This window comes from Rhodnius prolixus, unplaced genomic scaffold (genome assembly GCF_049639745.1).
Source record: "Rhodnius prolixus isolate KJV_2025 unplaced genomic scaffold, Rpr scaffold_13, whole genome shotgun sequence".
Taxonomy (NCBI): Eukaryota; Metazoa; Arthropoda; class Insecta; order Hemiptera; family Reduviidae; genus Rhodnius; species Rhodnius prolixus.
The window spans coordinates 4,805,658-4,824,066 of NW_027411583.1; the positions used below are offsets into that span (position 1 = coordinate 4,805,658).

At 33.0% G+C, this 18,409-nt stretch overlaps 1 protein-coding gene across 5 annotated transcripts in view; it reads left to right on the plus strand.

Annotated features, from left to right (window-relative positions):
• The window catches only part of dally (division abnormally delayed protein), a 442,796-nt gene that overhangs the window by 418,936 nt on the left and 5,451 nt on the right, over positions 1-18,409 (plus strand). For all 5 annotated transcript variants that reach the window (XM_074115962.1, XM_074115960.1, XM_074115961.1 and 2 more), the window contains 2 exons: positions 16,653-16,779; positions 17,520-17,700. In XM_074115962.1, the coding sequence (XP_073972063.1) occupies positions 16,653-16,779; positions 17,520-17,700 (308 nt within the window). The remainder of the gene's footprint in view (positions 1-16,652; positions 16,780-17,519; positions 17,701-18,409) is intronic.

Consider the following 18,409-nt stretch of genomic DNA (forward strand, 5'->3'; position numbering starts at 1 on the left):
AGAAGTTTAAATGAAATTGATAATTCTTGTGAAATAACCCCGTACAGTTTCCTTGCCTACCAGCTCACAGTAAGAGAAGATTAACATTAGTAATTTGTCGCATTAATTTTCTGAATATACACAGAAAAGCGTAGAACGTGCGCATTTCAAGTTTATACTTCTATTTTGAAGATGACCCCGAGCGTTTCATAACAAAATGCTTCATAATGTTATGAATTACCTAGAAGACCAAAATGGAAGGGTTATGTCTACTATAACGTAGTAGGGGAAAAAATACGTATATGTTGAGCCGGGGTCGATTAGGTGTCCCCCACGTTATATTTCTCTCGGAGATAAATATGTAAAAAACGCAAAACAAATTTTAATATCATGCTATACTTGGTTACAGTTTTATGTAACCTACCATCGACATGTAAATTTTAGGAGATAATAAATTTTTGTGACTCCCTTGTCGCTGGAATTTTTGTTTTATGACTTTACGACACTCGTCGGGCAAAAAAACTTGGGATGAAAAGGGATTATTACTTGCGAAGAAACGAAAAGTCACAGGATTTAAAAACTCCTTGGAGGTTTCTTAGGATTTCAAAATTCGGAAAAGGATTGTGATCTTAAAATTAAGCAGCAACAGTTTTTAATTGCTAGGTCTTAATTTCCCTAAAGTTGAAGCTAGTATAGGCGTCCTCGTAGTTGTGGGAGTTAATTGGTCCTAATCATAATTAAAAAAGGATAATCAATTTAATTTTTTCTAGATTAGAATGAAAGAACTGTTTTAAAGGCGAGTTGTGTATCAAGGATTATGCTGGTAACTTCAAAAAAACAGAAATTACCCATGTTAAAACCAACACTTAAGGCAGAAAATATAACGGCTTTGTTGTAATGTATATATGTGCACACAATATCTATTTTTATAGCCTAAAAATAGCCTTACATTAATCTCGACCTTTCTATGTGTCATCCTTACCTTTCATGCGACCTTTTACTTTAGATTTGTTGGCAACATAGAAAAGAGAATACCTACTCGATATATGGTGACTGGCTCTTTTATCATTTTTCTCATTATTCTATGATAGATCTTTTCAATTTTATCTTATCCCTAATAATAGGATCGCTTAGGTTTCCAAAATTGTGTGTTCATTGTGTGTGTGTGAGCCCTTTAATTAGTTAATGAACTAAAATCTTTTCCCGGTAATGAAAAACTAGGCAATTTCCCAAGTCTTTTTTCCAGTGATTATCAATATTCACTCATCACAATAATCTTTCACGTCATTTAGAATGCCGTTAGCCCAGAGACTTCATATTTTACCCAAAACTCTTTCTGAAATCTCGAGAGTGTAATTCTAGGACATTTTCTCTTCTTTTTTTTTGTGCTCCTTGATGCGAACATTTAGGTTTGATACCCTAGCGGCCTCATTTTTGATGATCTTCTCAGACCATCTAAACTAGAACCACTTCTCTTATATCTAATTTGAAATTGGGAGGTACTTTAGCAAAAAAATAAATAAAATAAACCATTATTGATATTGTAAGAGCTGCATCTACTAAGAGCTCAGAGAGCCCTCTTTGGCATCTAGTTTCTTCTAAAAGGATCCCTGACTTTGCTGCGAGCGACCATCAAGAGATAACATTTTTTCCATAACGTGAGTACGAACAAGTAGCTCATTATTACACAACCACAACAAGATGAGAAAAGACAAAGAACCCAATGTTCAAACCAAGTCGCCAAGATTATGAAGGAAGTTTCTGCGGAGATCTGGAGAAAAATACTCGTAACTTAACAAAACTCCTCTTTTCCATAATATCAATGAGGGAGATAAGGATATAGACAGAAAAAAAGGATGCACGAGCAATCACAAAGAACAGGATGAGGAATTGTTGTTAGATAATGGAAGATTGAAGGCGTATGTTAGTGGAGTGGTGAACAAGTAAATTGTGTGCAGCGATTGTGAGGGTAATGTATGCTTGCTTTTTTTTTCTCGATTTGTCCATTACTCTCGAAATTTTGAAATCCTTCAATTAAGTTACTTTTAATATGAAAATTCCACATAAAGATTGAAGGAAATAGTCAAAGCAGCAGCGACATTGGTGAAAGATTATGTTCTTGGTTTTCAATTTTCCTTTCTAAATTTTGAAACTCTAATCTAAGATGCTTTTCTCCCAACAATTTCTTGTAAAGATTAAGCACAATTATTAATTCCACCTCTGAGAGAGACAGTATTTCATCCAGAATATAATCACTCAAAATACCGAAACTTTCGAGTTAATTAATCAAAGAGTAGGTTGTCATGGAAACACATATTACTGCTCACTCTTCTGTAACCAGTCTGTGCACAGGGTAACCTGTCTAAAATTTATTACCTCAGACTGTTATATTATTAGTTAAGGTGAGGAAAATTAATCTTTCTCTTCTCTTGTGATTTAACCAAATTGCTAGATTTGTACAACCAAACTAGATTACATGTTGTGTATGCAGTCTTCTATTCAGATCAATCTATTGAATTTACATTTAGTCAGCTGTGAGCGAGCGCTTTGCAACGAAATTTACCTCTGATTTCATTAAATTTTCCTTTACTTGTATTCCTTTCAAAATGTTCAATTTGTGTATTTATCATTTCTACAAAACCTTAAATAAAGGAATTCCTGAAGCATTATTCTGTTTAAGATTAACTTTCTTTCAGTGAAGATTCATGAATGAAATTAGAAATAAAGTTTTCTAAGAATACTATGGACAATGTTTCCGGTTTTAAAGGAAGAAAGTTTTGTTTCTTGTAATTGTTTGTAAAGAAATGCTTTTGTTTCAGTAGTTTGATTGTTAGATGGAGTTTCCATTTTAATCTGGGTTATAAAACTTGTAGAATACTTGATAATGTTGAAAAGTTTACTTTAGAATACGTAAATTCTTTCACAAAATCGTATAAAGTGATTGTGTGTTCGTCACAATGGTTTTTTTTTTAGAAAATAACGACGTTAAGGGGATATCAATCGACCTTACTTATCAGAGATAACTTCCAAATTACACATCTTTGATTCTATCCGTTGTTGTACTCATGGTTATTGTTATCCCAAACTGGTTTTGTACTTTCCAACCATCAATAGACTTTAATTAAGCAGTTAAGTGTAGAGATTTCGACTTCATTTTCTTTGTTTTAAGTAAGTCTTGTTGAATTAAACAAAACAAAAGTCTAAATTCATTACCTTGATTCGCAAAAATGATGATAATCTGCATTCAGTATCATCCCTTTCCCCCCTCGAAACAGTAAATTTACTCTCTAAGACGGCTGTAAGCGTGGGAAAAGTAGTTTATAGCTCGCAAATATAGATAAATATATACAAAAAAAAAAAATTGTATATATAAGAAAAGTGATCTTAGAGAAAACATGCAGCCATGTAGGTAATGTGAACTCCCAGCATCCCTTATATCTCATTCATATCTGGGTAACGGTGCCTTCAGGCCAACCTGTGTATACCCCGTACAGCATCGTTAAAAAACCATCCAGGTAGCTTCCACAAACTTCTCCGTTAAGATGCCCTTCTTATTTCCTTTACTCTCCTCATCCCCGTTTTAGTATTCTTATAATGCAAACTTTGGATGCTTTATTTTGGTAAGGGTGTGTTTGTAAACTAAAGTATGAAATAGCAAGTAAACCCTCAGCAAAATCGTTATGAATGAATGTCGAAAGATGATCCTTTCTTTCCATAGGTCTGAATGTTCATAACAGTACCTGTTTAAGATTTTATGTTTATTTCTGCCATAAATAGTGATCCCTAAATTGTTCTTTTTTTTCCTTCATCCCAAGAAATAATGTTTCCCTGTACTAATTTTGAAGTGTTTATCCTTATCTACACTATAGCCTAATCAACCTTAAAATTCTTAACAAAACAAAATAATTCACGTAATGTTAAAATTGAATAAATAGGCTTATGGAATCCCTAAAATAAAAGATAAAAACTATAAATACCATCTTTGTAACTTAGTTTTACACCTTCGTTTTGTTCGAGGGTCATCCCAGTGATCACAGAGTTTAGAACGATATATTTGGGTAACCCTGTGTTTCGTAAAGAAGATCGCTAATAATTATTGTACGGTGATAATTGGTCAGCTCTTTAATTAAAATTGTCGAAATGTGATGATATTTACGGTTGACTTTTTAAATAGACCAGTTAACTATTCATGTATTAAATAAATATTTATATTATATAAACGGGATCTCACTCCTTTTGTTTATTCTGATATAGCAGGGTGAAGGGAACAGTCGACTTGGCACCAGTAATTGATATTCCAGCAATAAAGAGGGATATGAGCCGTTTGTAGTGGTGATTCATTCAATTTAGTTACTAAGAAGCCTTGGGGCAGCAGATTCAGAAAGACACAAATTATTGGAAGGAAGAATCAACTTAAGCAATAAAAATGTAAACTACTAAAATTAATTTAATTTTGAACTTAACTGTTTTATTTCGGGAATATTCTTCAGTGATATTAAAGTTAGGCACATTATAATTAAAATAAAACTTATTCCGCAATCATTTATAAACCGTAGTTGATGGTGAATCGTAATATAAACTTTGAAAATAATTTATTTTTGTTTTTGCATAATTTCATTCTTTATCAAATACCTATGGGGGAAAAAATAGTGAAAAAATTCTGGAGAACATTTTTATGACGAATTTTTAGTCTAAAAAGTCTTAATGGCGGAACGTAGAAGTGGTATGTGGGCGTGTAATAGAGTGTGGATTACCCCCACTCCACATACGTTTCTATTGGCCAGTATACACGCCCACAAGGCGCTTGTTCGATCCGCCATTAGGATTTTTAATGCTTTTTTTCTCTGTTAAAACAATAGTTAAGATTTTTTTTACTATTTTTTCCTCCGTAGGTATTCTATAAAGAATCAACTTATGCAATAAAAATGTAAACTTCTAAAATTAATTTAATTTTGAACTTAACTGTTTTATTCCGGGAATATTCTTCAGTGATATTAAAGTTAGGCACATTATAATTAAAATAAAACTTATTCCGCAATCATTTATAAACCGTAGTTGATGGTGAATCGTAATATAAACTTTGAAAATAATTTATTTTTGTTTTTGCATAATTTCATTCTTTATCAAATACCTATGGGGGAAAAAATAGTGAAAAAAATCTGGAGAACATTTTTATGACGAATTTTTAGTCTAAAAAGTCTTAATGGCGGAACGTAGAAGTGGTATGTGGGCGTGTAATAGAGTGTGGATTACCCCCACTCCATATACGTTTCTATTGGCCAGTATACACGCCCACAAGGCGCTTGTTCGATCCGCCATTAGGATTTTTAATGCTTTTTTTCTCTGTTAAAACAATAGTTAAGATTTTTTTTACTATTTTTTCCTCCGTAGGTATTCTATAAAGAATCTACTTATGCAATAAAAATGTAAACTTCTAAAATTAATTTAATTTTGAACTTAACTGTTTTATTCCGGGAATATTCTTCAGTGATATTAAAGTTAGGCACATTATAATTAAAATAAAACTTATTCCGCAATCATTTATAAACCGTAGTTGATGGTGAATCGTAATATAAACTTTGAAAATAATTTATTTTTGTTTTTGCATAATTTCATTCTTTATCAAATACCTATGGGGGAAAAAATAGTGAAAAAATTCTGGAGAACATTTTTATGACGAATTTTTAGTCTAAAAAGTCTTAATGGCGGAACGTAGAAGTGGTATGTGGGCGTGTAATAGAGTGTGGATTACCCCCACTCCACATACGTTTCTATTGGCCAGTATACACGCCCACAAGGCGCTTGTTCGATCCGCCATTAGGATTTTTAATGCTTTTTTTCTCTGTTAAAACAATAGTTAAGATTTTTTTTACTATTTTTTCCTCCGTAGGTATTCTATAAAGAATCAACTTAAGCAATAAAAATGTAAACTTCTAAAATTAATTTAATTTTGAACTTAACTGTTTTATTCCGGGAATATTCTTCAGTGATATTAAAGTTAGGCACATTATAATTAAAATAAAACTTATTCCGCAATCATTTATAAACCGTAGTTGATGGTGAATCGTAATATAAACTTTGAAAATAATTTATTTTTGTTTTTGCATAATTTCATTCTTTATCAAATACCTATGGGGGAAAAAATAGTGAAAAAATTCTGGAGAACATTTTTATGACGAATTTTTAGTCTAAAAAGTCTTAATGGCGGAACGTAGAAGTGGTATGTGGGCGTGTAATAGAGTGTGGATTACCCCCACTCCACATACGTTTCTATTGGCCAGTATACACGCCCACAAGGCGCTTGTTCGATCCGCCATTAGGATTTTTAATGCTTTTTTTCTCTGTTAAAACAATAGTTAAGATTTTTTTTACTATTTTTTCCTCCGTAGGTATTCTATAAAGAATCAACTTATGCAATAAAAATGTAAACTTCTAAAATTAATTTAATTTTGAACTTAACTGTTTTATTCCGGGAATATTCTTCAGTGATATTAAAGTTAGGCACATTATAATTAAAATAAAACTTATTCCGCAATCATTTATAAACCGTAGTTGATGGTGAATCGTAATATAAACTTTGAAAATAATTTATTTTTGTTTTTGCATAATTTCATTCTTTATCAAATACCTATGGGGGAAAAAATAGTGAAAAAAATCTGGAGAACATTTTTATGACGAATTTTTAGTCTAAAAAGTCATAATGGCGGAACGTAGAAGTGGTATGTGGGCGTGTAATAGAGTGTTGATTACCCCCACTCCACATACGTTTCTATTGGCCAGTATACACGCCCACAAGGCGCTTGTTCGATCCGCCATTAGGATTTTTAATGCTTTTTTTCTCTGTTAAAACAATAGTTAAGATTTTTTTTACTATTTTTTCCTCCGTAGGTATTCTATAAAGAATCAACTTATGCAATAAAAATGTAAACTTCTAAAATTAATTTAATTGTTAACGGTTTTATTTCGACAAAATTCTCGAGTGATATTAAAGTTAGGCACTTTGTAATTGAAATATTACTTAACGAATTGTCTGCTATTTAAATATTAATGACACGTGATACATCCTTATGGAGCCGTACTACCTACATCTGGAGCCATTATAACGGAAAATATTGTAAAAGAAACCCGTATTTTTTCTTAATCTGTTAAAATTACCGGCCTCTTCTCTTTAAATAAAATTTAATAACTTAAGTAGTGTGTGTGTGGCACTGGCAAACAGCTGTTTTACTATATCAACTTAGTAACATATGGTAAATTTTATGAAGTTCCATAAAATGGTGAATTTTTGTTCGTTGGTAAAATAATGTGGACGAAGTGATAATGTGTATATGGAAGAGATAAGTGACACATGTCTATCAAAAATCTCTCTTCTACTCGGGAGTATGCAATTTTAATTCTGACAGGCAGCCAAATATCTCTCTCGTACACTGAGGGAAATGTATTTCTGTTATCAATGGTACTGACGAAGCGCGTACTCTTTAAAAAAAAAGTATGGAGTCCTGGAGCTTATGGTTTATTCTCACATACCTATAAATACTTAATTGGTGGGAAGGTAAGAAAATTGAACAGATACAGATCAATCACCATTTTTGACAATACTTATTATAGTTTCTCTTGGGAATTCATCTTCCGCTTTCGTTTGCTGCTTAGCTCAAGTTTCTTGATTTTTGGAGTCGTACTGAATTCAGTAACCTTCAATGGGCAGCATTTTCGTCTTCAAGATATTACGCCTTCTGTATTACTGAAAAGAGTGTAGAAATTATTGAATATTGAACACTTCAGTAGTGTTATGCCCTAACTTACACCAGCAATCATTAATAGACTGAATGTGTAACGAGTTAGTATTTTACAAAGTAATATCCAGTGTTACTGAATGATCTGAAATGTGAATAAAAAATAAAGCAACTTCCCTAGAATATTTAAAACTGTCATTCGATTGTTACTTTCTGTTTTGAAAAGGTCAGAAAGTTTGTAACTGTAATGGCAGACAAAGAAAAAATAATAATGCATTATTTATTTGATAGATGGTTACTAAAGTAGAAAAAATAATTTTCTGTTTCTCTCATAATAATTCCCTGGCGTAAATAGTGTTTAACAGTTCTAAGAGCTTTTACCAGCTGTTTTTCCTCTAGACTTTTTTTTTATTTTATTTTCTGTCTTTCTCTTAGATGACTTCATTTTTTTTTTGCTTTTTTAAATGATGTTTTTCTTTATATAAATATTTGTCAAACTTCCGTTATTATTTTATTCATTTTGGTGACCTTTTTTTCTAAGAAAAAGTTTACAGTCTTGGTGCTTTTATAAATAGCAAAATGGTTTTTTATTCAACCACATTAGAGTACTTTATCTAAAAAAAATACTCTGTTTTTATAATAAAGGCTTACAAAAGTTTGAGTTAGAATTGAGTGTGTATCTAACGTTCGCAGTGTGAATTGAGTTGTTCTTAACCATCAAGATAGAACGGTTTACTTTCATAAACTTACCACTGATAGATTACTTAATTTCTTGAAAAGCTAGTACTCCCTTCATTGGCCCGGAACCAGTGTTGGGGATCACTAGGGGTGCAGTTCGTGAGGCTCTCAGAGATTGGATCTGGAGAGAACATGAAAAGTACTGGGTGATGCTTCCTGGGGTCAAACACAGCAAGAGGGTTATGCCCTTGCTGTGCAAAAAAAAAAAAGAACCAAAGTGACTCTAGGTTTGGGCAGGAATCAGATCATTCTGATTACAGGCCTATTCTCAGGGCACGGAAGGTTCAGGAAACACCTGCACAAGGTAGGGGCTTATTAGCTCGGAACCGTTGTGCAGATTGTGGTCAGGAAGAGGAAGAAACGGCCTCTCACCTGTTATTCGATTGCGTTGCAATCGAGAGACTGTGCTACAACATCTTTGGGACTTCGAGACCAAAGGAGAAGCGCAGAAGGAACTGGTAGGGAAAGCCCTCAACCTTCTCAGAAGGGGAGGTTTCACCTACTAGACTCAAGGGAAGGCACAATAAGCCTCTTGGTGTCTGCAGTGCTGTGGGGCGTGGGTCCCGTTCCGCCGAGTAAAATCTAAATCTAAATCTAATTTCTTGAATTTATTACAGGGATTTTAATCCAAACGCGATCCTCTATTATCAGCGAACAAGTTTGGAACAAATTTTTCGGCCTGGCGTTGTTGGAAGATTTTAATTTTTGAGGGGAGGATTTCAAAAAGGTGCATTTATTTTTACTGGGCAGTTCAATTTTTAATTGTTTCTTAATGAATAGATACCATCCATTGAAATATGATTCTGTAAGTTGTACAAATTGCGACTGTTAGATTTTTTTTTCACTTCACAAACTTTTTTAAATTTTGGAATCAATAGAAATAAGAGGGTTGCGAAGCTGGTAAATAGGGTAGCTGTTTCCAACATTACGTACATCTGGTTCCTACGTTGTTGTTTTTTTTTCGTAGCAAAAGAACTTGGCCAACTCTAAGGAAATGCTAGGTGTAATTATTTGGGATGATAATTATTTATTTCTGTTTTTATTGCGATTGATGCCTTTTTTTCAAGATGTCTACCTTAGTTACACGCAGATTATTGTTTTACCTTTTGCAAGACAAAAGAATCCCTTTTACATCTCTCAGAAAACGCTGGCTGGCTAGATGTCCTTTTGTTTTTTGGTTAGTGTATTTGTTTATGTGTGTTTGTAGAGCCATCATTTTCCACTTTGATAGATTTGATAGCTGTTACATTTCTGGCGAAATCCCATCCTAAACATCAGCCTACAAAATCAGTCTTTGAAAGTAGTTGTTGAAAAATAATAAAGATACATTTGATATTTTCAATTTTTGGCCACGAGTTTTGATTCTCATTAAATGTCTGAAATGTATTGTAGAAGAGAAGAGTAATAATCCCTCCCCAGGTCCCCCAAAAATGAATTTGCCCAGAAATATATCTTAAATGAAAGTTACAGACCGGAAATAGAATACGAAATTTAAAAAAAAAAATCGCAAAAAATGAAGAGGTAATTTAATTTAACCTTTACTTTTAAGGTGCTGTAGAATCTATTCTTACTTATTTTGAAACTTGGTACTCTAAAGATTAATGAATATTCTAGTTAATTAAATAACGCGGTCGATAACTATAGAGATGACAGAATGTATCGATGAATTAAACTGCATGTTTTGGCAGGAAATAACGTGCACTAGCGCTGTTCGGCGGACTGAACGGAGCTAGCGCCACGATCACATTATCCAATGACCTGATAATGAAAGGAAAACACTTCCCAATTCAGGGCCTACATTCAGGACTAGCACACTGGGCCTCGGCTCTAACTCTCTCGCATACGCAAGCGCGTTTTAAGTGAATTAATTATTGGGTTTTTATTTTTACTGTTAATAAATATGTTTTGGTGTAAATATTACATAGATTTCTGAATATTGAGCAGTTTATGAGTAGATTGTGTGAAATTGGTAGTTTAAACAAAGCCACGGTGACCCAGTTCTCTGTATTGTGTGTGTAGAAACTCTATTATGAAGTAAACAGTGTTTGCACAAAGTGTACGTTTTTGGGTGGTAAACTAGCTCTGGTTATAACCAAGCTAAATCCCTAGGATACTAAATTTTAACTAAAGTTTAGACTGCGTTAGCGTTGCATTGTTGTGAATGGTATACAAAAGCTTGGTTTAGTTTAAAAAAAACAATAAAAAATGCATTTGTCCATATTACGCAGGTACCAAAAGTGGCATCTTTACAAGTTTCTATGCATTAACCAAAAGTTTGCTCTTCTTCTGCTTGCAGCGGCATAGGAGGCAGTTTCTAATATGATGTCGTAGTAGGCGCAGCTTCTTTCTTTAACGGTATTTTTGGGTGATGGATTTCTGCTGATTATTCGAAGATTTCGAAATAATAATCATTTTTTTATTTTATAAGAATAGTATTATTCAGTAGCTCTTCGCTTAAACGCTCCTCAGAATTTATTCCCAACAAAACATTATTTTTCAACATTTCTCCTTCCCCTTCATTGATGCCAACCTTATTTAAAAAAAAAAAAGTTACTTCTGGTGCGTATCCCTTATGTTCAAAATATTATTAAGATATCTGCATTTTTTTTTTTTTAAATTATTAAGGCACGCCACTATCATGGTGCTCAGGGCCCTTTTCAGAGCACTTCCGGTCTCCAGACAACACTGTCTATTAGTCAGCAAGTTGTAAAAGGTCCCTAAAGAGTGAATACGATAATACTGCGCTCCATCTAAAGGAAACCTTAAAGTGACTTCCGGTATGTATAGAGAATCATAATATATTCTTGAGTTACAAATCTTCCTCTAACATAGTCTAGGCAATAAGCCTTTCCCGAATGTGATTAAAACTAATAAAATTGACGTGACTATCAATTGATTCTTCTCATTGGCATAAATAATGGTTCATCGATTCATAAAACCCTCTATTACTGTTCTTAACCATGAATCACCTACTTCTGTTGTAGATGACCGCCTAAAAGTCCAGTTGCGTACTTCTTAAGGAGAGATTGCAAAACAATTTCGTAATATAAACCCAGTTCCTTTATCATCCACTCACTAATCTTCCTGACACAAAATCGTTTATAGACGTAGACAACAGCAGTAATTTCCCGATGTGTTGGCAAGAACGATTCAGCCAAAATGTTGGATTACCACTTTTCTATGTAAATCAAATATTATTTTTCAGTTTACCACATTCGTCTTTACTTTTTAGGTTTTGAAATCGTCCAAATATAGTATTAGAGAGGAATTCCTGGACTGGAGGTTTTTCCAGGATCGTTTCTCAGCTCTGATGCGTTTGTTTTAATGCAATTCTGCATTAAAAGCAATAAACCTTCAGTAAAAAAACACCTCAGATTTGATAAGTTGGAATGTGCATAGTTTTTCATTCTTTACAAAAGAAACACCTGGACCAATAACTTTAGAATCTGTGATTCTGCAGCTTTAATTTGTTCCACTGTTTTAATTAGAAATTCTTCTGCAGCTTTAATTAAAAGATAATCATTTAAGAAAAGGGGTAAATAAGTAAAAAGAGAGAGAACTTTTTTTTTAGAGCTTTACGAAAATAATTTTTTTGTATTTAAGCTTTAAAAAATTGCATATAATTTAAGTTTTTAATCTGGTAAGAGAATTTTAGGCAATTCCAAGAGGGAATAAATAGCAGCATTGCAGTGACAGCTCCCAATGTAGTCTAAGTTGAAATTAAGTGGTACGACGGCAGGTGCGGCAACCTTAAAGTTCTTCTGGAATTAAAGTTCGCCTGGACTGTAGGAAGGTCTGTTTGTGTACTCCTAACCTCTGACTATGGTTTGTTGAGGAGTTGTTGTTGTGTACTGTTAGTGGTGAAATGGGGGTGGGGAGAAGTAGCCATGAAAAGGTTTGACTTCATTTTCTTCTTAAATTTTATGAATGAATTCTTTAATGAAGTTGGAAAAACATAATAAAACGCTTTTTTGAATGAATATAATTTAATTCGAAAAAAATTAATTAGTTTACCTTTATGCCTAATTGGAGAAATTGAATTCCGTTTCTAATTTTGGAAATTAAGCTATCCCGGAAATAGATGTTCTGAGACATACCCTACTGTCGATTTTCTTTTTCCTTATTTTTCGCCAATTTTTTGTACACGAGGTGTGGCTATTAAATAACGAGACTATTGCTATAAAACATTTTATTTTAAATTTATACATATTTAGTTATTATCACCTTCAATATACACCCCTCCCCTATCCCTACAACGCTCCATGCGAATTTACCATTGTTCGAAACAGTGCTGGAAGTCTTTTTCTGTGAGCTCCTGCATGACGCGTGCCGCTTTTTCTTTCACAGCTTCAACAGACTGAAATCGTGTTCCTCTTAACGCAGATTTGACTTTGGGGAACAGATAAAAGTCACATAGGGCCAGGTCAGGCGAATAAAGTGGATGGGCTAAAACTGGGATGTTGCACTTAGCTAGAAACGTCTTGGACAGACAATACAGTGTGAGCCGGCGCGTTGTCTTGATGGAGAACCCTGTGACTTGTTCTTCCACAAATCGGGTCATTTTTTCCTTACTCTTTCAACGGAGTTGAACAAGCATCTCACGCTAGTAATGTTGATTAATTATAATCTATATTTTCATCCGTTTTGGACGTGGAAGGGCGACCTGGGCGGTCCTTCATCTCCGACGCCTTCTCGGCCAACTTGGAAACGCTTGAACCACTCAAAAAACTCGCTCACGTAATTAACATTAATTGCCACAAACTTCTTTTAATAAAAGATAAGTTTCAGTAGCGGTTTTATCAAGTTTCCATGTGAAATTTCACGACAATTCGTTGCTCTACTATAATATATATGTAGTATCATGTTTTCGGCAAAACGAAACAAACACCTCTTACACAAACAGCGGTTCCGGTAAGAAAGATTTCTCTACAAACACGTGAGACGCTGCAATCAAAAGAGAAGGCTTTACGCTGCACAGCTGTCGGTCGTTAGGATTTGGCGCATGCATAGTTCTTCTGAAGCAGCATCAGTTTCGTTATTTAATAGCCTCACCTCGTACTCGATCGTAAAGTGGCGTTATTTTAAAGATATAGTTGTCGCAAAAAAATAGAGGAGCTACAAAATTAGTAAAACACAGTTAACACATAACTAGACATATATCCATATTCTATTTTCATTATAACCTCGAAACTTCTAACTAATTACTAAGTTTTGTACAATTTGAAGGGAAGGTAATTAAATTTTACTATATCTTCACATTTCCTTTAATTTTTAAAGAAATACGGAAATTAGAATTGTTAATGATTGTGTTAAGAAAAAATGGAGAGCTTTAATATCAAAAAACTTAGTATAGTGATCAATATATTCCAAAAAATAGGTAAATAGATATTTATATTTGCAGGTTATAATAACATGCATGTATTATTATTCATAATGCATAAATAGCGTTGCATTCTATCGATTATGCTAAAATGCACTATTTATAAAGTGAAATGTATAAGTGATTGTCACAATTCTTCATCCGCAACGTTATGTAGTCTCTCAAGAAGAAGAAGAAGAGCAAAAGTGGCGGAAGAGCACGCATTGAATATAAATTATCTAGTAAGGGCAATAAGTAAAGGACACTTAGGCCCTAGAAATGGTTTTAGTGATAGAAATAGCCTGTTTTTCTAAAGTAATCAATGTTAAACTTGCATAAAATAAAAAAACTTCATCCTTATAAAACTAGTTCAAATTAAATTTGATCTTAGTTATTTATTTATTAATTAAAGGGAGTTTTCTTTGCTTTAAAATATTTGCATTGTTTCTATAGTTTAATTTGAACAATTTTTGTTATTAAATTATCCCTTTGAGAAAGGGACTGTCATTGACAGTTATTGTGGTAGCAGTTAATAAGGTGAAGTTTCAAGAATTTAGTGTCTTAAGAGGTAGCCTGGCCACAAATCCCTTTTGGAGCTGAAATCCCTAAAAACAACAATTTAATCAAGAGTTAAGACTAAACTAGATCTTCCTTCTCAGACATCTGAGTTTCTGGTCTTCCACATAATGTGACAATTGAAGAAATTAAAATAAGAATGATCCAAAAGAATTGGTTACACTGAAGATAGTCACCTGCTTTTGAGACCTTGTTAATATTTCGCGAAAAATGTACGTTGTCTTGTTGTATCTAATTCTTCGTATTTATTGCATTCTTTGCAGCCAATGGGAAGCCAAAAAAGAAGTAAGTTTTTTCCATTAAAACCAAAGTTTACTCGGTATTCCTTTGGTTAAATTGCATTTCTTTTGCCATAAACTTACAAAGTGTCAACTAATTTACTTTAAACAAACTAATAAATGTGTTTAATTAAGGAATAGTCTTATAGTTATGTAAGAGAAATAGTCTTACTTCTCTGTAGTAATCGCAAAACTAAAACTATTTATAATGATAGTTCTTGTCAGGATATTTTAGGTGATTTTTCTGCATTTCTAATTAAAGGCATCTCTCTGTTCGACCTCACCACCTCTTCTTCTGATTGTTAGTTTTGTTAATTTAGAACGATGTTAGACTACACTGTCTTTAGCTTCTAAACTTCCCTCAAGATAGATGAACTTTTAAATTTTTAAGTCTACTAGTTGTTTGTTCATTTTGATTTATATATGTTGTCAGCATAGTGATCTTCCTTTGCTCAGTTCTTCAAGATATTGATTGTGCTTGAGCTATGCGTAAAAGGATTTCTTTCATCGTAACAAATGTGCTGCAAAATTTGCTTTAAGAACTGGCAAAAGCTGTGGAAATTAATTTCAACAACCTTGGTGCTAGATAATATATTGTTGATTTTTGTTATCTGTCTCATGTTCACCCTAATCGATTTTGGAATTTCATTGGTCGTGTGAGAGACATTAATCAATTTGAGGGAGTAGAGAATTTGAATTCTCTGGTTTCTGTCTCATTCTACATTCGCCGACTTAGTAGATTTGAAATCGATATAAGTACATTCCATTAAATATTACAAAAGTTAAGATAATCGCTATACTAATCAAAATATCGAAGATAAAAAGTAGAAAACGTTTTCAATTATTCAATTATTCCCAATTGCTCTGGTATAAAACAGATCAATAAAACATATTCTGCAAGATCAGTAGAAATGGTATATAAGAGTTTCATATTAAGGTGGAAATGCGACAGATTTATTTGTGATGTGCAAGTATTAGACGGAAAAACAAAAACATTCACGTGATAATACTATTTATTCCAGGACGTCCTGGGCTCTCACAAGTCCTACTTTATCTCTTAGGACTTGCACACTCTCTCAGTAAAGCAGGAAAAAATAAAATGAATAAATAATAAGAAATAAACAACGCCATTTGCCTGTTTATTTCAGTAGGTTTTTCCATTCGGCTCTAAAATTTCTTGTTATATATTTCCTCAATATGAATACTTTATTTGTAGCATATCACAGTGAAGGAGAAGAGGAAATAAAATGAAATAAATGGAAAACTGTCTTTCAACTTGATTAAATGGGAAAACATTTCAAAATTATAATTTTATTGGGAAAAATTGTCATTTAATTTGATTCAGCTCGATTTGAACAATGTTTTTATTATTTTTCAATCCTAGAATTAATAATTTAATTGAAAAAAGTATCGCTCAGAGGGTGATCATTATTTTTAATGGAATCAATAAAACTCAAAAATTGATTTCTATTTTTACCAATAAATCGGACATGATTTTGAAATTTATTGATCAAAAATAATTATTTCATTATTTGTGGTGAAAAAAATGAATATCGATTTCAAACTCTAATTTTATCGATAGTGGTAGGTTATCTTTTTAACCTTCCCTTATCATGGAGGTTGCAGGTGACCGTAGCTGGACTTGCACGTGTTATCATCCAACTTTAACGGTTACTTATCGTTCTAAATGCAATTTTTTTAATGGTTTAACGAAATAATAGCTATTTATTTTTCACGTTAACCGTGTGTAGTGTTTTTTCATTAGTCATGAATCTTATAACGATGCCATATTTCCTGATAAGGGTTAGTTCTGGTTTTTGAACTAATCTTGAAAGAGTCAGCAGCACAATAGTATTTATTTTCTGTTACTGAAAAAATGGTTTATTATTCTTAGTTGCAAAATTAATCTGGAAAATATTTCCTAATCGATTAAATAAGTGAGGGACATACGTATAATGAAACTAACAAAACAAAACTTGTTTGTTACAGATACACAAAGGCCTTAGTGAGACCAGGGATGGATGCTCAAAAATATAATCCAGAAATGTCATGGACTGCTGCCCAACCAGATGCTAGAATTGGTCATCTTAGTGATAAATTAAGGCATATGAGACAAGTTAGTTACTTCTATAAATTATTAAAAAAGTGATAAACAATTGTTGGGTATAATATACTTTGGTTTGAGGAGATTCTGCAGTGTGATAGTAGAGAGATGGTAATATCCGGTTATTGGCTTTCGAGCACCAAATTAACATTTTAACTGTTTTCTAATTGTTACATCAGTTGATTATTTGTAAATTTTCTCAATGATAAAATCACATGATAAGTGTATTAGCATCATTTGATAATCTTTTAAAATTTAATCTTAGTTTTGTTCTCATTTAATATTTTTTATTAATGTAGTCTGATTTTTGATGAAGAGTCATGTGTTGTCTGAGCTTTTCAGTAGCAAATGTTGTTATACTACATTATCTCAGATGTTATCAGTCGTTGCGTTAAAGGAGCTGGAAGAATGATAGCAAGCCACGAAGTGTTTTTGATTCCAATTCTAGTAAAGATGGTTCACAAAATAGAGAATCTAGAAAAAATTCTAGATTCGTCACCTTATCCAGCGTCCTAGTTATTAGATCAGTAATTTTTCATTGGTTTAGAGTAACACAGCGATTAAAAGTTTCGTAGAATAAGGTTTAGTGCTGTTCTTTTATATAGACTCGACATGTTAATACATTTGAATTAGTTTTTCTGTTTTGAATTAATGAAACCATATGGAATATCATAGAAGAAGCTGCTCTCAAAGTAATGTTGAAAATTGAGATGTAATCAATTCAATATTTAATGAACAAATTATTGTTGTAGGTTGTAGTTAGCAGATTAAGCGAAAAATGGGGTTTAGAAAGTGAATCTCTGATTAAGAGTGAAGGAAGCGGTAGTGGTGCAGGACCATCCAGGTCGTCTTGGCCAACTGATGATGAAGAATACGAACAACCTTATTGGACAGAAGGTTCTGGATCAGGAGATCATGCTGTCAACCCAGGAGGTAATTGATATTTTTTTATGGTAGTATGGAACAGGGTCACTTCATAGTAGTCAAAATATGAGGCATTCTTTTAAGCACTGTTAATATAGGAACATTTTTTCAAGATTAGTAAGATTAACTTTCCCAGAATAATGATTCTTTTGACTCTTTGCTCTTTCAGTCCTTCGACGTCACATGATCTGCCGATTGATCATTAAAAAAAAAAGGAGAATATTTGAACCCATTTTGTAAAATTCTTGTGCACACTCATTGATCGATTGAAAATGCATCGATTTATTGGATCATTCTTAGATCTCTTTCGTTTGTCGACGTAGCTGAGTAGTGGCAGCATCATGTGTCTCCTGCAGATGCTAACTATTCCCGGTTATTTCATCAACCTTAGAGGTGTTCTCATGCTGTTATAGTGAAACTATTTACTGAACTTCGAGGTCCAGTAAAGTTGAATTTTCTAGCGTTAATTTTTGTGCGATATAAACTAAACCTCCATATAATATCCCGAATATCTTCATACGCCTGAATATTCCCTGATTTTATCTAATTTGGCCTTATAAGCCAAGGGTTGTTGTGCCCCTTGGTATCTCTGAACCCTAGCTACTAGGCCTTATAAACCAAAGCTCTGGGGAAATGCTATAATTACTCGATGAAACTTGGCATGAAACCAAGTTTGTAAGTGTAGACATTTGTTGCATTATTTTAAAATCCCTCAATC